This window comes from Sturnus vulgaris, chromosome 1, assembly GCF_052056855.1.
Source record: "Sturnus vulgaris isolate bStuVul1 chromosome 1, bStuVul1.hap1, whole genome shotgun sequence".
Lineage (NCBI taxonomy): Eukaryota > Metazoa > Chordata > Aves > Passeriformes > Sturnidae > Sturnus > Sturnus vulgaris.
Window position 1 is genome coordinate 29010833 of NC_142243.1, and position 17275 is coordinate 29028107.

Sequence of the window (17275 nt, forward strand, 5' to 3'; positions counted from 1 at the left end):
AATGCAGTGTGAGTGATGGCTTCTTTTCCTTGGTACTTGCCAGAAGCACAAGATTAACTGAATTCTGGTAAACAACTGGGCTGGGAAATGGGCTGGGGGAGACAGATGTCATAAAAAATTACCAGTCCGAAGTTGAAAGTACAGGCACTGTGGCACAAGGATTTGAACCCATTTTCACACTTTGTCTTTGGTGTCTGGCTGTAGGCACCCAGAGCAGTGGATTTAGTCATTGAACTGTGTGCCTTTACATATTATTCAAAATCTGGTGCAAAATTGGATTGAGTTGGGCAGGAAAAATCTTGCCCCAAACTCTGGCCTACAGGAACATTGTTAACATTACCTTATTCTTGAACCCCCAAACCTTCCTCAACAACAATGAAGGGATTGTCTGCACATTGGTGGATGCTTGATAAGATGAACTAGAATTTTTCAGATCCAAGTTATGGATGAAGAGGAAGGAGATATAAAATAAAAAAAAAAACTTTTGCATGTTTCAAAGTGAATGTGCTCTTCCTCAGAAATAAAAGCCAAACAAAAAGCAGTGAGAAGTGGCAAGTGTCCAAGACAGGGAGAACAGAGGAACCAAAGTATGACCCTTCTCTGGTGGAATGACCTACAGACAGGAAAAGTTGCTGTATCTTCAGAAATTGTCAAGCATTAACTGGAAACTTTATCTTTAGAAGCTTGGATGGCACCTAGAACAGCACTGTGGAGATGATGAGACTTAGGTGCCACATAGAAATACAAATTTGAATACACCAAAGCATCCTGAAAACTTTTGTTCTGCAGCCTACATTAATTATTAAGATGAGCTCAACCAAAGCTGACCCTATTATGCCACTGGTTACAATAGGTAACATCTCACATTCTTTCTCTTTGCTTTTTGGTATAGTTTTGGGGTGTTGGGGTTTTTTGTTTATAATGCCACCATCTTCTATCCTTTTCATTTCTTTCTTCTTCAGAGGACCATCAAGCCATTGTTTTTTCAAGCTGGGTTGTCTGAAAAGCTAAAGAAAAAAGAACTAAATAGAAAATCTCTATCTAACTGATTGAAGACAAAGTAATGCAGATTTCACATTTGGCATGAAGTGGGTTAGATTCAGTATACAAATCTAATTCACTCAACTTTGCAGTTTTGAAAAGCATTTCTAGGGCCATATTCTGCATTCTCTTTTCTGATGAACACTACCCAAGGAATACTAATTAGAGTGCTTAAGGAGTAAGGTAAGCAAGGCTGGCAGAGTCTGAGCTTCTATTTACTTTCTGTTATCTCTGTCCAAATGTTCAAAGCAATATGGGTGGTGACTGATTCACTAGTTAAATTCAAAACAGCATGTGTGTACAAAAGGCTGCCAAGTTTCTCATGTATACTGCTATTTGTGAGAAGCTATGCACAGACAAAAAACAATCAGCCAGTTTCTTAATTTCATTTTATATCTTTATTCCCATTGTAAGTACTAACAATCACCCAAAACCCATTTAAATTTGGTTTGGACACACAATAGCATTAATCACAGTCCAGTTTCTTTTTTTTTTCTTTTTTTTTTTAAACTGCAGTTTTTTTGTGATCTGTTTTAGTAGTTCTGTTGTTGGTGTACTTGCTTCCAGCAAAATGGACTTTTCAGTGTTTGTAGATTATTTTAAAAGATTGCTAAAGATTAAAATCCCATAATGAAATGATTAACAGTACATTAATAAAGCTTATTATCTTCCATTTAGGATTAGTACTAACTATATTGGTTGACCCAAAACTTACTTTTTCTTTTGCATTGTCTGTTCTCTTTTCAAGACAAATCCATAAACAACTATATTTTTTTTTGTTACAGCAGTTCATTGTGGTATCATTTTTAATTGGATTGAAATCCTCTTAGGAGAATGAGGTAAGTAAAACAACCCTAAAAAATAAAAACCCTGTTTAAACAAGTGATGTTACAGACAAACCAATGTTAATGCAGTATCACAATGTCTAAATTAGAGTGGATAGAAACATGAAGGATTTCCTAAATTCACCTTCTTATTGTTTGGGGAAAACACATTACAGATTGCATTTTAGTCTCCAAGCAAACAAGAATAACAAAACACAGTCAAAGAGACATCTTTCATCGTGTCTTTTAAAAGCCTGTGGGACAAATTCCTTCATCAAATTTATTAATGTAAAAGCACATTCAGAAAACTTATTTGTGAGAGCTGTCCTATTAAATCATGAATAACAGTAATAAATTCTTTAGTTCTTCATTTATTTGTGTGCTCTGCATATGGACAGATGTGAATATATGTATGAATACAATATGCCTATTCTATAGCGATACACAGAGCTAATATGAATGCTTATGTTGTACAATGTCAGAAAAGGACAAATTATTAATCAAAGTAGAGAGAAGAAAGAAGGGAGGAAGAAAGCAGATGATGCACAAGAACTTTGTTAGTTACCTTTGTATGAGTTGTGTGTGGAAGAAAATGTCTGCTTTGGATATAGAACCATTATATAACAACTTTTTATTTTATCCTGCAATGAAGGCAGTTTGAGACAAAGATCAGCTTCCAAAAGGGATTTAAACCAGAGATATAAATAGTCATGTGAAGAGAAAGAGGAAAGGGACCAAGCAGGGAGCTTGTTATCCTAAGTTTTGTCTGAGTACCAGAGGGAGTGAAACATGGTGGGAGTAAGGGGAGAGACGCTGGTTTTAGAGGGAAACTTGCTGAACTGACAGCGACAGACTGAATCAGGGACTCACTGGACACTTCTGGTGAGGATACTTCTCCAAGACCTTATTCCAGCCATATCAAGTATGTAAGACACTAACCTAGCCCCTTCACAAATTGCAGCAGAGATAAAATGCCTCATGTATACGGAAAGACATATGATTTCAGAGACACTGCCTGTATTGCTCTTAGTGGTTGCAATATCCAGAGATGCTCCACATAATAATCATTCACCATTTCATCTTCCTGTCCCAAAGGCCCACACTTGCCTATCAATGCAGTGTATCTTTGAATTCATAATGTTTGCTCTCCTTACTGCTATTTGCTACATACATCTGCTAACCAGCAAGAGAGGAGAATTTTATTCTTATACATGAATTAGCAGACTCTTCCTATTTCAGTGGAACTACAGGAGCTCTGAATGCTGGCACATGGGCACTGGAAGAAGTGTAGCACCAAGGAGGCTACAGCCAGAGCATACTGCATCTGGAAAACTGGGGGTTAGCACCTCGTTGTACCCATGCCTATCTTTTCTTTGATTTGCAATTACCTTCATTCCACAGAGAACAGGTACCTGATCTTTCCAACACTTCCTGTCATATGCATTTCTCTTTATGTCAGGAAAGCTACACTCTGTAAGGAACTCTACATTCACTAATAAGAATTACAGCAGCAATTTTAAAATAATTTCACATAAAGTAGATGAGCTGTGCTTAAGGATTAATTTATCCAAAATAAAACTTAAGTCATGCAGTCCTAGAGTACAACATACACACATAGTTAAAGACAATTCTGCATGAATGCTTTGGTGTCCTCTGTGCACCTTTTAAAATGATCAGTACCTTAAAAAACATTTCAGTATCATTCCTCACAGTATATATCCAGTGTATCTCAATTATTTGCATTTCCTTTTACACTTTATACATAATATTAGATTTGTATTTTAAATATCAAAAATATGCTGTTAAAGGATCATAATAATAAATGGCACAAATCCAGAGTTTTCAACAAAGAATAAAATGGCTTAAGATCTTTGGTGAACAGATGATGACTAACATTTCCAAAAGCTACACATGATTTATGGTCTTATGCTACCAGCAGCTGGCCAATAAGCTCCGGGTTTCTGTCCTTTATTAATGCCATGATAAGAGCAGCAGCAGAATTTACTGTCTCCTGAAGCAGCAAAGGGTCCTGGAACAAAAAGAAAAGGAAAAAAGAGGGAGTAGGGGAAACAATATATTTACAAAAGTGGAAAAAGTAAATATTTTAAATCAATTTTTAATTACACCAAATTACCATATAATTGCTGAAGAAACAAAGCTCTTTATTAGAGGAAGAACTTCTAAACCTCTTTTATTTTAAAGAAGCGTAATTTCATAGTAATAACAATTTTCTCCAATTTCCTTGGTACAAAACTGCTAGAATTCTGTCTACTCAGAGACCACCAAAAACTTGATTCTATCATTGGCTTCCTAACTGAATTTTAAAATCTAAAAGGCAGTAAAAATTTTGGGGTTGAAAATATGGAACAAAATACAGGATTTAATCAACTAGAACAGATAAAGACCTGCAATATTAGGCACATACTGAATCCCACCTGTAGTCTACCAACTACTTGAATTCACAAACGCATTTAAGCACTGGGATTTCAATGGTTTAGGCTGACTTTTGCATCAAATAACTTCAAAAAGTAGTCTGGTTTTGATAGGCAAGTACAGAAACCAACACAGGAAACAGCAATAAAATGAGACAATGATTCTGTGTTTCTAACTGAGCACTCTAGCCCACATTTGAAAGATTCTTTTGCCTAATTACCAAGTTTTCTTAATTGTACGGACTACAAAAGGTTGGCCTCTTGCTCCCAGTAAGATTTCCATTTGTGCACTGGGAAAATAGCAGTAGGTGTAGTCAGGCATGGAGACATCCCTGGAGTGAGAAATAGGAGAGAATAATTTATGTGAAGCAACAGAGAAAAAGGTCTACAAAACTCGGGTAGGGAGAATCTACTAAGAGAAATCAAAAGCTGCTCTCCATAGCCATGATGGATAAAACTATAGGTTTTATCTTTCCATTTATTCCATTTATTCCATGATGGAAATAACAGGTAAGGACTAGTATACAATGTAAGAGGTTATTGGACAGATCAAGGAAACTCATTGTAAGGGTCCTATAACATGAGAATCACATCCATATTAAATGTGATACAAATAGAGTTTCCTGCCTGGAATAGGAGGATGGAGCAGTTTAATTCCACATCTTTTCACTCCTTCTTCTAAGATGCTGCATGAAGGCAGAATTTGTAGAGAACACTCGAGAAATTTGGACTAACGGACAAAAAAGAAACCATTCCCACAACTTATACAAAAATACAGTATCCAAACTTGCTTTTTAACAAATAAGGCAACTGCTGAATCGACCTGCCTTATCAGCTAGCACAGAGAGGAACTGGAGACTAAGAAGTTGCAGCTGAAGGTAAAACTGAAAGGTGAAAAGCATCCTTGGAACATTCTCAATGTGGAAACAGGTCCAGAGGAAAGTCACAAAAAATGATGAGAGGGCTGGAGCACCTCTCCTATGTAAAAGGGCTAAAAGGGTTGGGGTTGTTCTGCTTGGAGAAGAGAAGGCCCTTGGGTGACCTTATTGCAGCCTTTCAACACTTAAAGAGGGCCTACAAGAAAGATTGGGTCAGACCTTTTAGTATTGTCTGTAGCGACAGGACAAGGGGTATGGTTTAAATTAAATAGTCAATTCAGACTAGATATAGAGAAGAAAGGTTTTATGATGGGCAGGTAAAACAATAGAACAGGTTGCCCAGAGAGATGGTGGATGCCCCAATCATTGAAACATTCAAGGTCAGGGTGGACAGGGCTCTGAGCTACCTGATCTAGTTGAAGATGTCCCTGCTTGCTGCAGGGGGGTTGGAGTAGGCAACTAACCTTTAAAGAACCCTTCCGAACCAAACTATTCTATGATAATGCTTTTATTAACTTTGTTACTTATATAAGTGAAATTAAACATGCCAGAGAGGTAACGGGATCAAATTAGAAATAGCTAGTGTATACCTGATTTTTTTATCATTCCTGAAAAAATGATTTTTGTATTTGCCTAGAATCTTGTCCTAAATATCATCAAATAAGTAAATTCAATTTGTAACCTTGCAAAAGATTACACTCGTCACAAATTCATGTTATATATTCCAATACACAGTAAAATTATTTATTTGAGGTCTAAAAAACTGTGGTAGAATAGAAATGATCATGACATGTGCCTTGCTGTTCACTGAGTGACCACCTTCTAAGTTCAGCAAGGAGTGCGGAAGTCCTGCTCCTTCAGAACCTTTTTTTCATGGAGCAAAGGTGCAAAGGCAAACTCAGAATTCACTGCTGTGGTTCGGCAGAGTGTTCACTCCCTCATTTCCCATGGCTATAAACTGCGGGATAAAGTACAAGGGAAGCGGAAGTCGTGCACACACCCGCTCAGATGGCAAACACTGCAATTACTTTCAAAATCGAGCAACACAGTTCTTGCTATTCAGCAATGCCAAATCTCCTTGTGCCCTTCTTCACTTTTTGTTCAGTTTATCTCAAGAAGCACTTTACAATTACAGACATTCTCTTCCAAATGGGCTTCCAGCCATATCTGAAGTTGGCTAGAGGTGTATAGTATTTTTTCCAATTTCACAGAAAGAAATAAAATACACCTGGCCAGGAATGCTCTTAATGTTTCTCCCAATAAATCTTTCCACATCCTCTGTTGGTTACTGGATTTGGTACACATTCCTTTGCAGTAATAAATTATGGTTTCTGAACATAAAAGGAATTAAGAGAAAGAAATTTAACTTTCACAGGAGAGATTGAAAGTGACACCATAAGATTCCTTTAGACTGAAAAAAGCCTTTTCTAAAGCTAAACCTAAGGCTTTTGTGCTAATTTCCATGTTCTGAAGGAAAGACAGGCAAAGAATTATGAGCAATATTTGTAAGGAAGGCAATGTGGCAGAGTAATGTGTACAGAAATGTGCATCCAGAAGTTGTCTAAAAACCACTGAAACTGACTGCTGAATTGAAACTGGTTCAAAAACAGAAGAACAGTAAGTAAGCAGCACAAATTAAACCTGCAAGCTTTACAGTACTTCACTTCTAATAATCCGATTATTAATACTATCATTATAACTCTCCAGGAAACCTATTAGGCCCTGTGTAGGATTGGTCACTGTAAGTCTGTCTTTTGGAAATAACCAGAAGTGTTTTTCTTTAAGGGAATATATATAACCTCATTTAGGATCACAAATGTAACAGAAAATATATTCTTATTCTAAGTCCAGTTACAGTTGATGGTTTAACTACCGTGTAAACTATGTACTGAGGATTTCAATATGGCAATCCTTTAAAGTATATATCATAGGGATTACTAATTTTACATTTGTGCTGCTGGCCCTTCCCAGTAACATTATCCCATTCTGATCTCAGGCTCACCCATTCTCTAAAAAGTGCCCAGCACCTGGGCCCAGCAGCCAGCCTCTGAGTGCAGGAGAAATCAGTGCCACAGAGGTCAAGTGTGTGCTGACTTTAACTTGCTTTACTCTCACAGCCACAGTCTTACTGGACAGAGTAGTAAATAACACAGTGAGCTGGACTCCTCCAGGAATTCCGGTTTGTCTATCCTGTATCTCTCTGGGTATCAAGACTCACTGTTATGATAGGAATCATTATTGTAGTTTCTGATGGTCACTGCCTGGGCATGATTTAAAACTTTCGTTGATAATTTCTAGTCATTATCACAACCAACCCCCCCTCCCCAAAAAATAAAAAAACAACAAAAAAAACCCACAACAACAAAAAAACACCCCCCCCCCCAAAAAAAAATCACCAAAAAGCCAAATCCAACAAAAAATCCCAAACAAAACCACAGAAAAAAAATTAGCAACTGAAAGGTAATACATTATTCAAAGTGTAGGTATAACAATGACTGATACAACAGCTAAATTATATCTTAAATATTCTTTCTCTCTTCCAAATCCTCCTAGGACTTTATTTTACTTTACTCTGCCATTACTCTGCCTGTAAGCAGATATTTTTAATGTAATCTGAACACCAGAAGTTTTTCAAAAGAATATTAAAAAGAAAAAAAATGACAGGATTCAACAACAACCCAGGAAAGGAAAAAAATCCTGTGGGTCTTTATTAATTTAAAGTTAAACAAACAAGTGAACACTTCAAGTCCCCTGACTATACCCTTAAAACACCCATGATTTTGACACTGCAATGTTATTTCTGGCAACAATGTTGATTACAGCTGATAGTGCCTACAGGGAAGTTTCAATAAGGATGCCAGGACAAACTTAATCTACCACACCTAACTCCATTGCACATACAGGCCTCCAAACTTCTTTTATATTCAATGGCATAGCACTAAATCTTTCAAAAATCTCATTATTAGTTGCAGGAAGTCAAATAATCGAGCCGAACCTTGTCTTCACATGTTTAATTGCCTGACGTGTCTGCCTACATTGTAACCACGATAAAACTCAGGATGTCAGAACAGGAGGATCAATACAAATCCTCATGCAGCCACAAGAGTCTTGCACATTACTGCCCACCCACAGCCCAGCACCGCAAATTCCAGGCACTGAACCTCCTTCCACGCCAGTCAGAGAGAGCACAGCCCTGCACACACTGGACTGATCAAACAGGAATAGTTCTTTTCCTCATTAACCAAATCCTTAAAAAAGACTGTGACCTTTAAGGAAGACTTGGAGGCAGTAATGACTTCAATGGATTTATAACTGAAGTTCCACATGATCAACTGGTATGCCATGAACTCCCCCCAAACCTTCGTGATATTCACTGTCTAGTCATTTCATCCAGTTGATTTAAATTATTCTCCTGTAAAAAGAAAAACCAACCCCCCAAACATTTCTTGGCCATTAATAAATAGAATCTTTTGTTGTTTGAACAGATTATTAACTACATTTATAAGCTAAAACCAAAACTTTTACCACTTTATATTTATGTACTTTGGAAAAGAAAGTATTCAGAAACACTGCCAATGTTATAAACCATAAATCCACATAACAGCGCTTTGATTCCAAAATAAAATATCTATTTTGTCTGTTATTAAATAGTAAAAGTATTCCAGCGTAACCATATTGTGTGATGGCTGTAACTCATACCCAGAATTTATTTGATGTAGAGTTTCTGACTGTAGGGGTTCTCTGGTCTGCAGACTAAGACTGGGAATGACTACAGGGACAGAGTTAAAATTCTGTTTGGAATATGTAATCTGATATTTTACAAATGTGCACTTATTTAAGAAACTGTGAGGATATCTGAATATTTACTGACATTTCCCTTACAATTCATTTCCTTGCTTCAGTCTGTTAAGGATTTATTTTTCACCCCAACTGGAACTTCACATATATGCATTTCAATTTACCTAAGTACTAGCTCAGTGTAAGAATAGTTTGAAAAACACACCTACTCTTTTCAGCTCAAAAAAAGAAAGCCTCTGCAGGTATTAGCTCTTTCTTGTACTGCTGAAAGAATAAAACTGCCGTGTTCCATTATTTGCACTCTGTCTTGCTGTAATATTATTTGACATTCCACTAAATAAAGTTTTTTAAATTAATAGAATTGTATAGTCCTGGTCACATGGCTGACAGAAAGCCAGGATTTAAAGACACTGCTAAACTTAGGCAGTATCAGTATGAACACAGTTATGTTTGTACCAGGAACAAAAAGAGGGCTGGAGCATGTGCTGGCATGCCAGCATGCTCCTGCCCTTGCTATTCCATTGTAAGCCTGCTCCCTGGCACTGCTTTGGCTCCTGACAGCTAACATGTTTCCAGACAATGGCTGGGCATGGTTCAGGGGACAGCACAGGCCAAGGAATGCTCCCAAAGGACAGGATGAATGAGGCCACCCTCTTTTGGGAAGTGAGAATGTAGCCATATGGAGATGAGGCATGCTGTGCCTTTTAGCCCTAGGAAAAGAGAACCATCCCTGGCCTGTTTTACTCATCAGTATGGATACAGCCTATGTACCACTGGGAAGTGACACTTGAGCATTTCTGTCCCTACCAGACTGAGGCTTAAATTCCATGTTGCTATCACATAAGCACAGTCATAAAGAAAATGAAAACTAATTACTCCGTAGACACCTTTCCCACTACAACAGAGAAGGAGAGAGGGATGAATCAAACTAGAAGAGAGTAACTTTGCTGCACTGCACATTCTTGCCACCTTAGGGGAAAAGCCTGGAGCCAACAGAAGGAACTCATGACACTTCTTTTCACAGTGTGGATATGGGTGCTCACCAGGTATACCAGAAGACATGGGCAGAAGAGAAAAGTGCTGAAACAGTCTCTGTTCTGGGAGGCATCTTGCAAAAGACTATGTTAAGACGAGCTGCTGCTAATTTAAAACTCCACGGAATGCTGCAGTTTATACTAAGGCTATACCAGGTCCCTTCAAAACTCGCCTGACATCACATACTGAGCGTTTTATTTGCACTCAGAGAAACTGAGTGGAAAAGCTAGCCTCAAAAATCTCAATACTTGAAATTTCCTTCTTCAATGAATACTTTTAATTGAAACAGTTGGTCTGAAGAGGGACTGAGGTTCTTCCACTACCAGAAATCAATGATCTAACATGGTTTGTTGTTTAATCACACCATGAGGAATTAATCAGCAGATTCACAAAGAAGCATTTTTCCCCCTTCAAGATGTGTACTGGCATGCATCTAATATTAAAGCAACCTCTATTTCTGTAATAGTACAAATTAATCTGAAGTCTCCTTTCTTCTTGAAATGCTTCCACATCACATTTTTAATCCATGTGCCAAAGGTTCTATTGATAAGTGTCATCTCATACATAATATCAATGCAAACATTTATTTCAAAAAGAAGACAGCTATGCAGATAATTCTAAAAGATAAGAAAAGCATTTCTCTGAATATTTTTAGGCTTCCTTTCAAGTAATACACAAGTAATTAAGGTAGCACTTGAGTTCAGATAGGTAGCTGGGTTCAAAATTACTTGAGCGGGTTCATAATTGAACCTCTGTACACACAGCCTTCCTTTCTGAACTAAGAAAATGCAATCAATTTTCATTAGTGGATACTCCAAATATAAATAATTTTGAAATCTAGATACTAAGGATGCAATGAGGATTGAAAAAAAGTGATGTGGCACTGGAAGAACCAAGCTACCACTGTGCTAATGTAGTTTAGCAGACCACTTAATTAATGAACTGATAGATCTGAGTTAATTCCCTGAAGTTAAATGGTCATACATTCATGCTAGTCAAGCCAATCCTGGATAAATTGTGCATAAATACATGAAACTGTACTGTAACTCTCTCTCCTACTTTTGATCAGCCATGCTTCTTATAGTTTACACAAAGAAAATGGAGAGCCATCAACATTTAAAATGACTGTGTGAATCTACTGAGAACAAATAAATATTTTAAATCTTCTGGAGTCTGTGAAGATTAAGTCTCTAGTGCTTTTACTTCTATCTTTTAATGTAAGATTGACAGGTTTAAACCTGAAGGTAAACATCACTCTTTTGTTTTAAAAAGCTCAACAAAACAGTGCAAACAAACAAAAACTCAAATATTATTCCTTTCTCTAGTATGATAAGAACAAGCAGATTCACCCTAGATCAGCAGGCTTAAAATAGCTCCATTATCTACATGTTCTACAGCATATAGGTGACCAGGGCTCAGTTCCCTCCTTCAGTTCTCCACATCTTTTTTCTCCCTTTGTAAAAAACATTGTTTACGTGATCATGCCAAATGATCAATAAAAATTCCTGGACCAAAACAATTCTCTGAAGAGTTTGTTATGAAGAACACTCTCAGTACATTCAATCACTGAAGCTTAGGCAAGAGTTTTCAGTCAGCACTTAATCACTATCTGATTGAAGCTCTTTGCAAGAGTGAGTGTGCCAGCAGAGACAGCACAATGTCTGTGAATCATCTTGCCCTCTAAGTTGCTCCAAAAGCTACCTAATGCTTGAGCTAGCAGCCAGTTCTGCCACCTGTATGGGACTGGTACAAAAGTACTGGCAGAAATAGGCCATTTAACGGAGTGGTTGCCTGCAAAACTATATTATGTGTTTGAGGTTTCTTAGAGGTGGTCTCAATACAGTATATTACCAAATAATTCCATAGTGTGAAATGTATTCATGTTAATATATGTTACTGAGCTACCTAGAGGCTCTATGAGGTGTCACTCTGCTAACCTTGCAAAAAACACCATCAGGGTTTTTAAGGGGAAGGAAAAAATAATTCTTGTCATCAGTACAGGAAAGTTGAAATGCTCCAGAGGCACAGGAACCTTGCTTTCTGCTCTGACAAACCTGCACTCTGCGACCTGCTGAAAATCTTAAGATTTGTATGAAGTTGATTGAAGCAGTAGCAAGCCATTCCTCTGTTTTCAGAAAGCTGTGGATCAATCTGATAGCACTAACAAATTCAAGTGGAAATGGGATTTACGCCTTCTATACAGCAGCAGCACATAGACTCACAGAATATCCTCAGTTGAAAGGCACCCACAAGGATCACTGAAGTCCCAACTCCTGGGCCTGCACAGAACTGCCCCAAAAATCACTCCATGGGCCCAAGAACATTTTCCAAACACTTCTTGAAGATTGTCAGGCTTGATGCTGTGACCACTTCCCCGAGGACCCTGTTCCAAGTGCCCAGCCACCCTCTGGGTGAAGAATCTTTTCCTGATAGCCAACCCAAACCTCCCCTGACACAGCTTCATGCCATTTCCTTGGGTCCTGTCACCAGTCACCAGAGAGAAGAGATCAGTGTCTGCTCCTGCACTTCCCCTTGTGAAGCAGTTATAACACCATACCCCTGTGTGTTTGTGTGCTGGGTCCTCTGCTATCTCTTCCACTGTGAGAGTCTATCAGTACTTCAGTGGGCTGCAGCATTAACTTTTGCAGCTAGCCGGGAATTCAGAGCAGACCCACCACATACACACAGAGAAAAAATGGGTTAAGAGGTGCTGGCCTCCTGCATAACATAACACAACACCCCAATCATGCAAATCATTTACAGACTGCTGCACTTCTCCAGGCACCAAGCAAAGATGGAGCAGCTATGGATTCGTATGACTTCATTTGACATGTGGGGCTAGTAGCAGAGCAAAAGCAGTTCAGCACAGTTTAGCTGGTTTTCTCCTATTATAAACAGAGAAATACAGCACTTTCAAGCTCTGTTTCACTTGATGACTCGTTTTAGCCCTTTAGCTGGCAATAAGAAGGAAGGCAAAAATGAGTCTTTAAAGAAGACAGAGAGAAGTGATAGGGGAGCAAGTCAGAAGGGGGAAAAGGAAAAAACACAGAGTTAAAAGTTTAAATACACAACTATCTCAACCCTGAAAATATAAAAAATAAACCACTGTTAAAGATGAGGTGAGATTATATCAATGTCAGAGGCTCTGTGTTATATACTGCAGGTGAAATAAATAATCTTTTTAAGTCTTCAAAGAAGCACAGAAGATTTCTACCCAGTGAGATCTGGGGCCATCTGTAACTGTATTACAAAAGAAAAAAAAAATTAAAAAAATTCCAAAACCCTACCTAATAGGGACAGAGGAAATAATATAGCGCTTCTTCAATAAATTTATAGCACAAGCAAAAAGTACATATTTATAATGTATTTAGCACAGTATATTTCAATATTAGAAGTTTTTTCTTTCTATACCATATTGCATTGACAACATAGATTGGTTGTGTCACTTTTCAAGAAAAAAATGAACGCAGTAGTTCACAAACATCTAAGTTGATAATATGTAGTACAAGACATGAAATGCTTTAGTTATCACAGGTTGCAGAACTTCGCATACAAATGTGCTGCAATAGTTTCATATACTTTGTGACATACAATTTATGATTGTGACTATCAGTGTTATAGAAAAAGACTGAACAACTTTTAATTAGTCACTAACAAAATTGTAAGGCTTTTAGAAAAAATGAGTGATGCATTTGAATCTCCTGGGGGATGCTAAAAATTGAATCTCCTGGGGGATGCTAAAAATCAGTGCAGAGGAAATGTGACCTTTTTTTTTCCTTTCTTCCAGTCTAAAGCACATTTTTCTTCCTTTCTATAAGCGCTAAATTTATATGTAATATTAAGCTTAATAGACATCCAGATCTCCAAAATAAGAAGAGGCATGTGTCCATTTGTTAAAATGGACACATGCCAACATTTAGCATTAAAATCTTCATTATACAACTCCTACAGACTGTGAATAATCTGAAATATAAGCACACGCCTGCAGTAACTAATTGATTGGAAACATTCCTTTTGATTATAGATAATTTATTTGAGATGGTTCAGAGGAAAAACCATATGGCCTTCTAAAAAGCAGCAAAAAAATTCTCCTTTGGGGAAAGAAGTAAACGAAACCCAAGAGATACTGAGGGACAAAGTATGCGTAGACATGTGCTGGGCTATTGTTCACATCCAGCCTTGTGGCTTCCAAACTTTTAGGACGATAAAATCAGTTCAATGGGGTAAAGGCCACATTCCAATCTTGGTTACAGAAATACAAACCAAAGTAATGACAGTATTACAAGCCTGGCTATTTTGCAGTTGCAGAGGCTGATTTTCAACTTTAAGCTCTGTATTTTGCTACAGGAGATCTAATGCATAATTGCCTTTAAACTGTTCTCTCAAAATTTCAAAAGCAGCTTTAAAGTTACTCAAATGTCAGTGTTTTGGGCAGTGAGACACAGAGAGAGGGAGTGGCTGGTCAGAAGCTCATTGTTAGTCGTTTGATATCACAAATTTCCCTAATTTGATACTCTTAATTGAATCTAGCTAGTTGCATGCAAAGTGGTTGCCAAGTTGCATCATCTCATCATTCTGCGAGGAGGGACTGATTGCAGAATAAATCATAAAGACTTTGTAAGTTACACACTGAAATATGAAAACATCTTTGAATCACACCTCAATGTCCATCCTACAGCTTTCATCTTATCACTCAGACTCTACTTCTCTGACTGCATCTCTGTGATGTTAAGGCATAGTTTATGTCCATCTCTGTCTTTTCCTATAACTACAATTGAGGCTCTACACCCTACTGGAACACAAAAATATAAATTCCTTGCCATTCAAGACTTTCATCTAAGGCCAAGCTAGTTTACATTAAACAAAAAAAACCCACAAACTAAACCAAAAAATCTCAAACAAAAAAACCCCAACAACAATGAAAAAAACCAACACAGACTGATGAAAAAGCATCCAGAAATGAGACAAAAGGTTACAAGGACATGAGGTGACATCTCTCCTTGGAGAGTAAGAGGAGAGGAGTCAGCAGGGGTAAAACAAGTTACAACAGAATTTAGTAATAAGATTTATTCCCTTTGTCTCTCACACCAATATTAGGTTTTAACACATCAATTTTGCAGTAATTCTGATTGTTCTCAACATTCTTTTGCACAAAACACAAACTTGTTCCAGCTCCAACCCATCTTCACACAGTGAATGTAATAAGCAGAAAAGCTTCTTGTAAGCATGAATAATTCCATGAGCAAAATACCTCTAAGCACAGGTATGCTCAAATACTCAAAACTGCTGTGAATGGAGAAAGTGCATTTGCACTTTTTTGTTTTCCTTCAGGTACTTTACCTACACAATGTTTACCTACTCACTTAAGACTGGACAATTTATCTGACCAGCATTCTAGGACATGAACTGAATGAATACCTACTCAGAAGGCAAAGGAAATAAGAATAATAATTTTTGAAAATGCTGATCCAAACTCTGTTTCTCTATTCTTTATTTATTTGTCATCCTTAGTCCATAGTCTAAAGTCAGTGCAAATAGTATGTCCTTCTTAAAGTTTTCAGTTAAGCAATGGTGGGAGCATATGAATTTTGAATAATTAATACCAAAGAAAAGATGAGTCTTAAAATCTGGTGTGAGCAGAAAGCAGCAGTGAACAGTCTTCCCCTAATCCAACAGATGGGGCAGGAAAATATAAAAACACACTAAGCAACCACCGTGGCAAAGTGCTCTGTTTTCATTGAGTAGCCAAGAGGAATGGCAAGCACCAGACGCTCCGTATCTTCCCATGGAAGTTTGGATGGAAGTAAGGCCATTTGCTCCCTACAACTCCCTGAGAGGAGGTTGCAGCCAAGTGGGGGTCAGACTCTTCTCCCAGGCAACCAGTAACAGGACAAAGAAGAAATGGCCTCAAGTTGCATGAGAAGAGGTTCAGGCTGGATATTAGGAAAAAAAAATTAACAATAGTTAAGCACTGGAACAGGCTACCAGGGAAGTGGTAGAGTCACCATCCTTGGAAGTGTTCAAAAAATTAGTAGACATGGTACTTTATAATATGATTTAGTGGGCACTGTGGTTTTGTATCAAAGGTTGGACTTGATCTTAGAGGTCTTTTCCAACCTTAATGCCCCTGCTGTGACGGCTATTCTGAGTCTCACCCCCACCTGATCACTTTTAAATCAAATGGAGGAATCTCTCCTGCCACTAGCTACTGATTTAACCATGGCATAGCTGGAGGGTAAATAGCCAGTTTCAAAAAAAAACCTTTGAGTATAAGTTCAGTGATAGAAAGGCAGAAAAAAGCACATATCTTGCCTTGAGCAAAACCATGGCAAACAGATAAAGCAGTTAGTAGCATTCCTCAGGGTTCACCAGAAAATCCTTATCCTTCAACTCAAAATGTATAGTCCTTATAGTTGTAAGGGGACAGATGTGCTTGCTTTTAGATTCTAGTTTTCTCTTAGGCTATGAGGGTCCAGCTACACTACAAAGATAGAGCTCACAGATGTTCTTTTACATAAAAATCAGGGTTTGCCAAGACAGACTTCTCTCTTTCTGCCAGCAAGTATCAGCCCAAATCATGTAACACAATAGCCTGTCTATATACAAAAAAAGAGCACTCAAAATGAAAATATATCCAAGTGATAAAACTCTTGTAAAAAAATGGTTCTTTAGAAGAAAGGCTATTTTAAAGCTTTAAAAAGAAACAGAAAGAATAAAAAAAAAGGAATGAGTCCCGCTTTAACAGATGGATTAATTTTACTCTATAATTAGATATTTTATTAAAAATAAGCATATGAAATATTTTGTTAGCTATGAACACATCTGTTTTTATGAGACTAGCATTCAGTGTTAAGCCTATTCTTCAGGTATATTGTATCTTGAGTTGCATAACAGAAGAGACTATGTTTTACAGCCTTTAACACTTTCAATTAAACTGTTACCAAAGTTTCCTTTCAAAAATCCTAAAACCATCTTGGGCCTACTTGCCATTTAAAACATGTCTGTGACTGGCTGCACAGTAAGTTTGGTTCTCCCTAGTACCTTCTGTACTAAGCATTTAAGAAATTATCTATGGAAGTTTCCAAAGGCATAATTAAACATATGTAAGAGTTTATTACATCACTCAGTCCTCACTTTAAAATTTGGGTCATCCAAAGTTAATTGAAATCCATGGGCTGAACAAGTGACCAATGTTATTTTCATGGTGATGGATGGCATTAGTATTTTTCATAAAATGGATTGACATTTTTCTAAAATTGTATGGTAG

General features: G+C 37.5%; 1 protein-coding gene across 2 annotated transcripts in view; it reads right to left on the reverse strand.

Moving 5' to 3' along the window:
* Positions 1-1416: 1416 nt before the first annotated feature.
* Positions 1417-17275, reverse strand: part of CRPPA (CDP-L-ribitol pyrophosphorylase A) — a 109188-nt gene continuing 93329 nt past the window's right edge. For both annotated transcript variants that reach the window (XM_014894409.2, XM_088162478.1), the window contains exon 10: positions 1417-3894. In XM_014894409.2, coding sequence (XP_014749895.2) covers positions 3790-3894 — 105 coding nt within the window. In that variant the 3' untranslated portion in view covers positions 1417-3789. The remainder of the gene's footprint in view (positions 3895-17275) is intronic.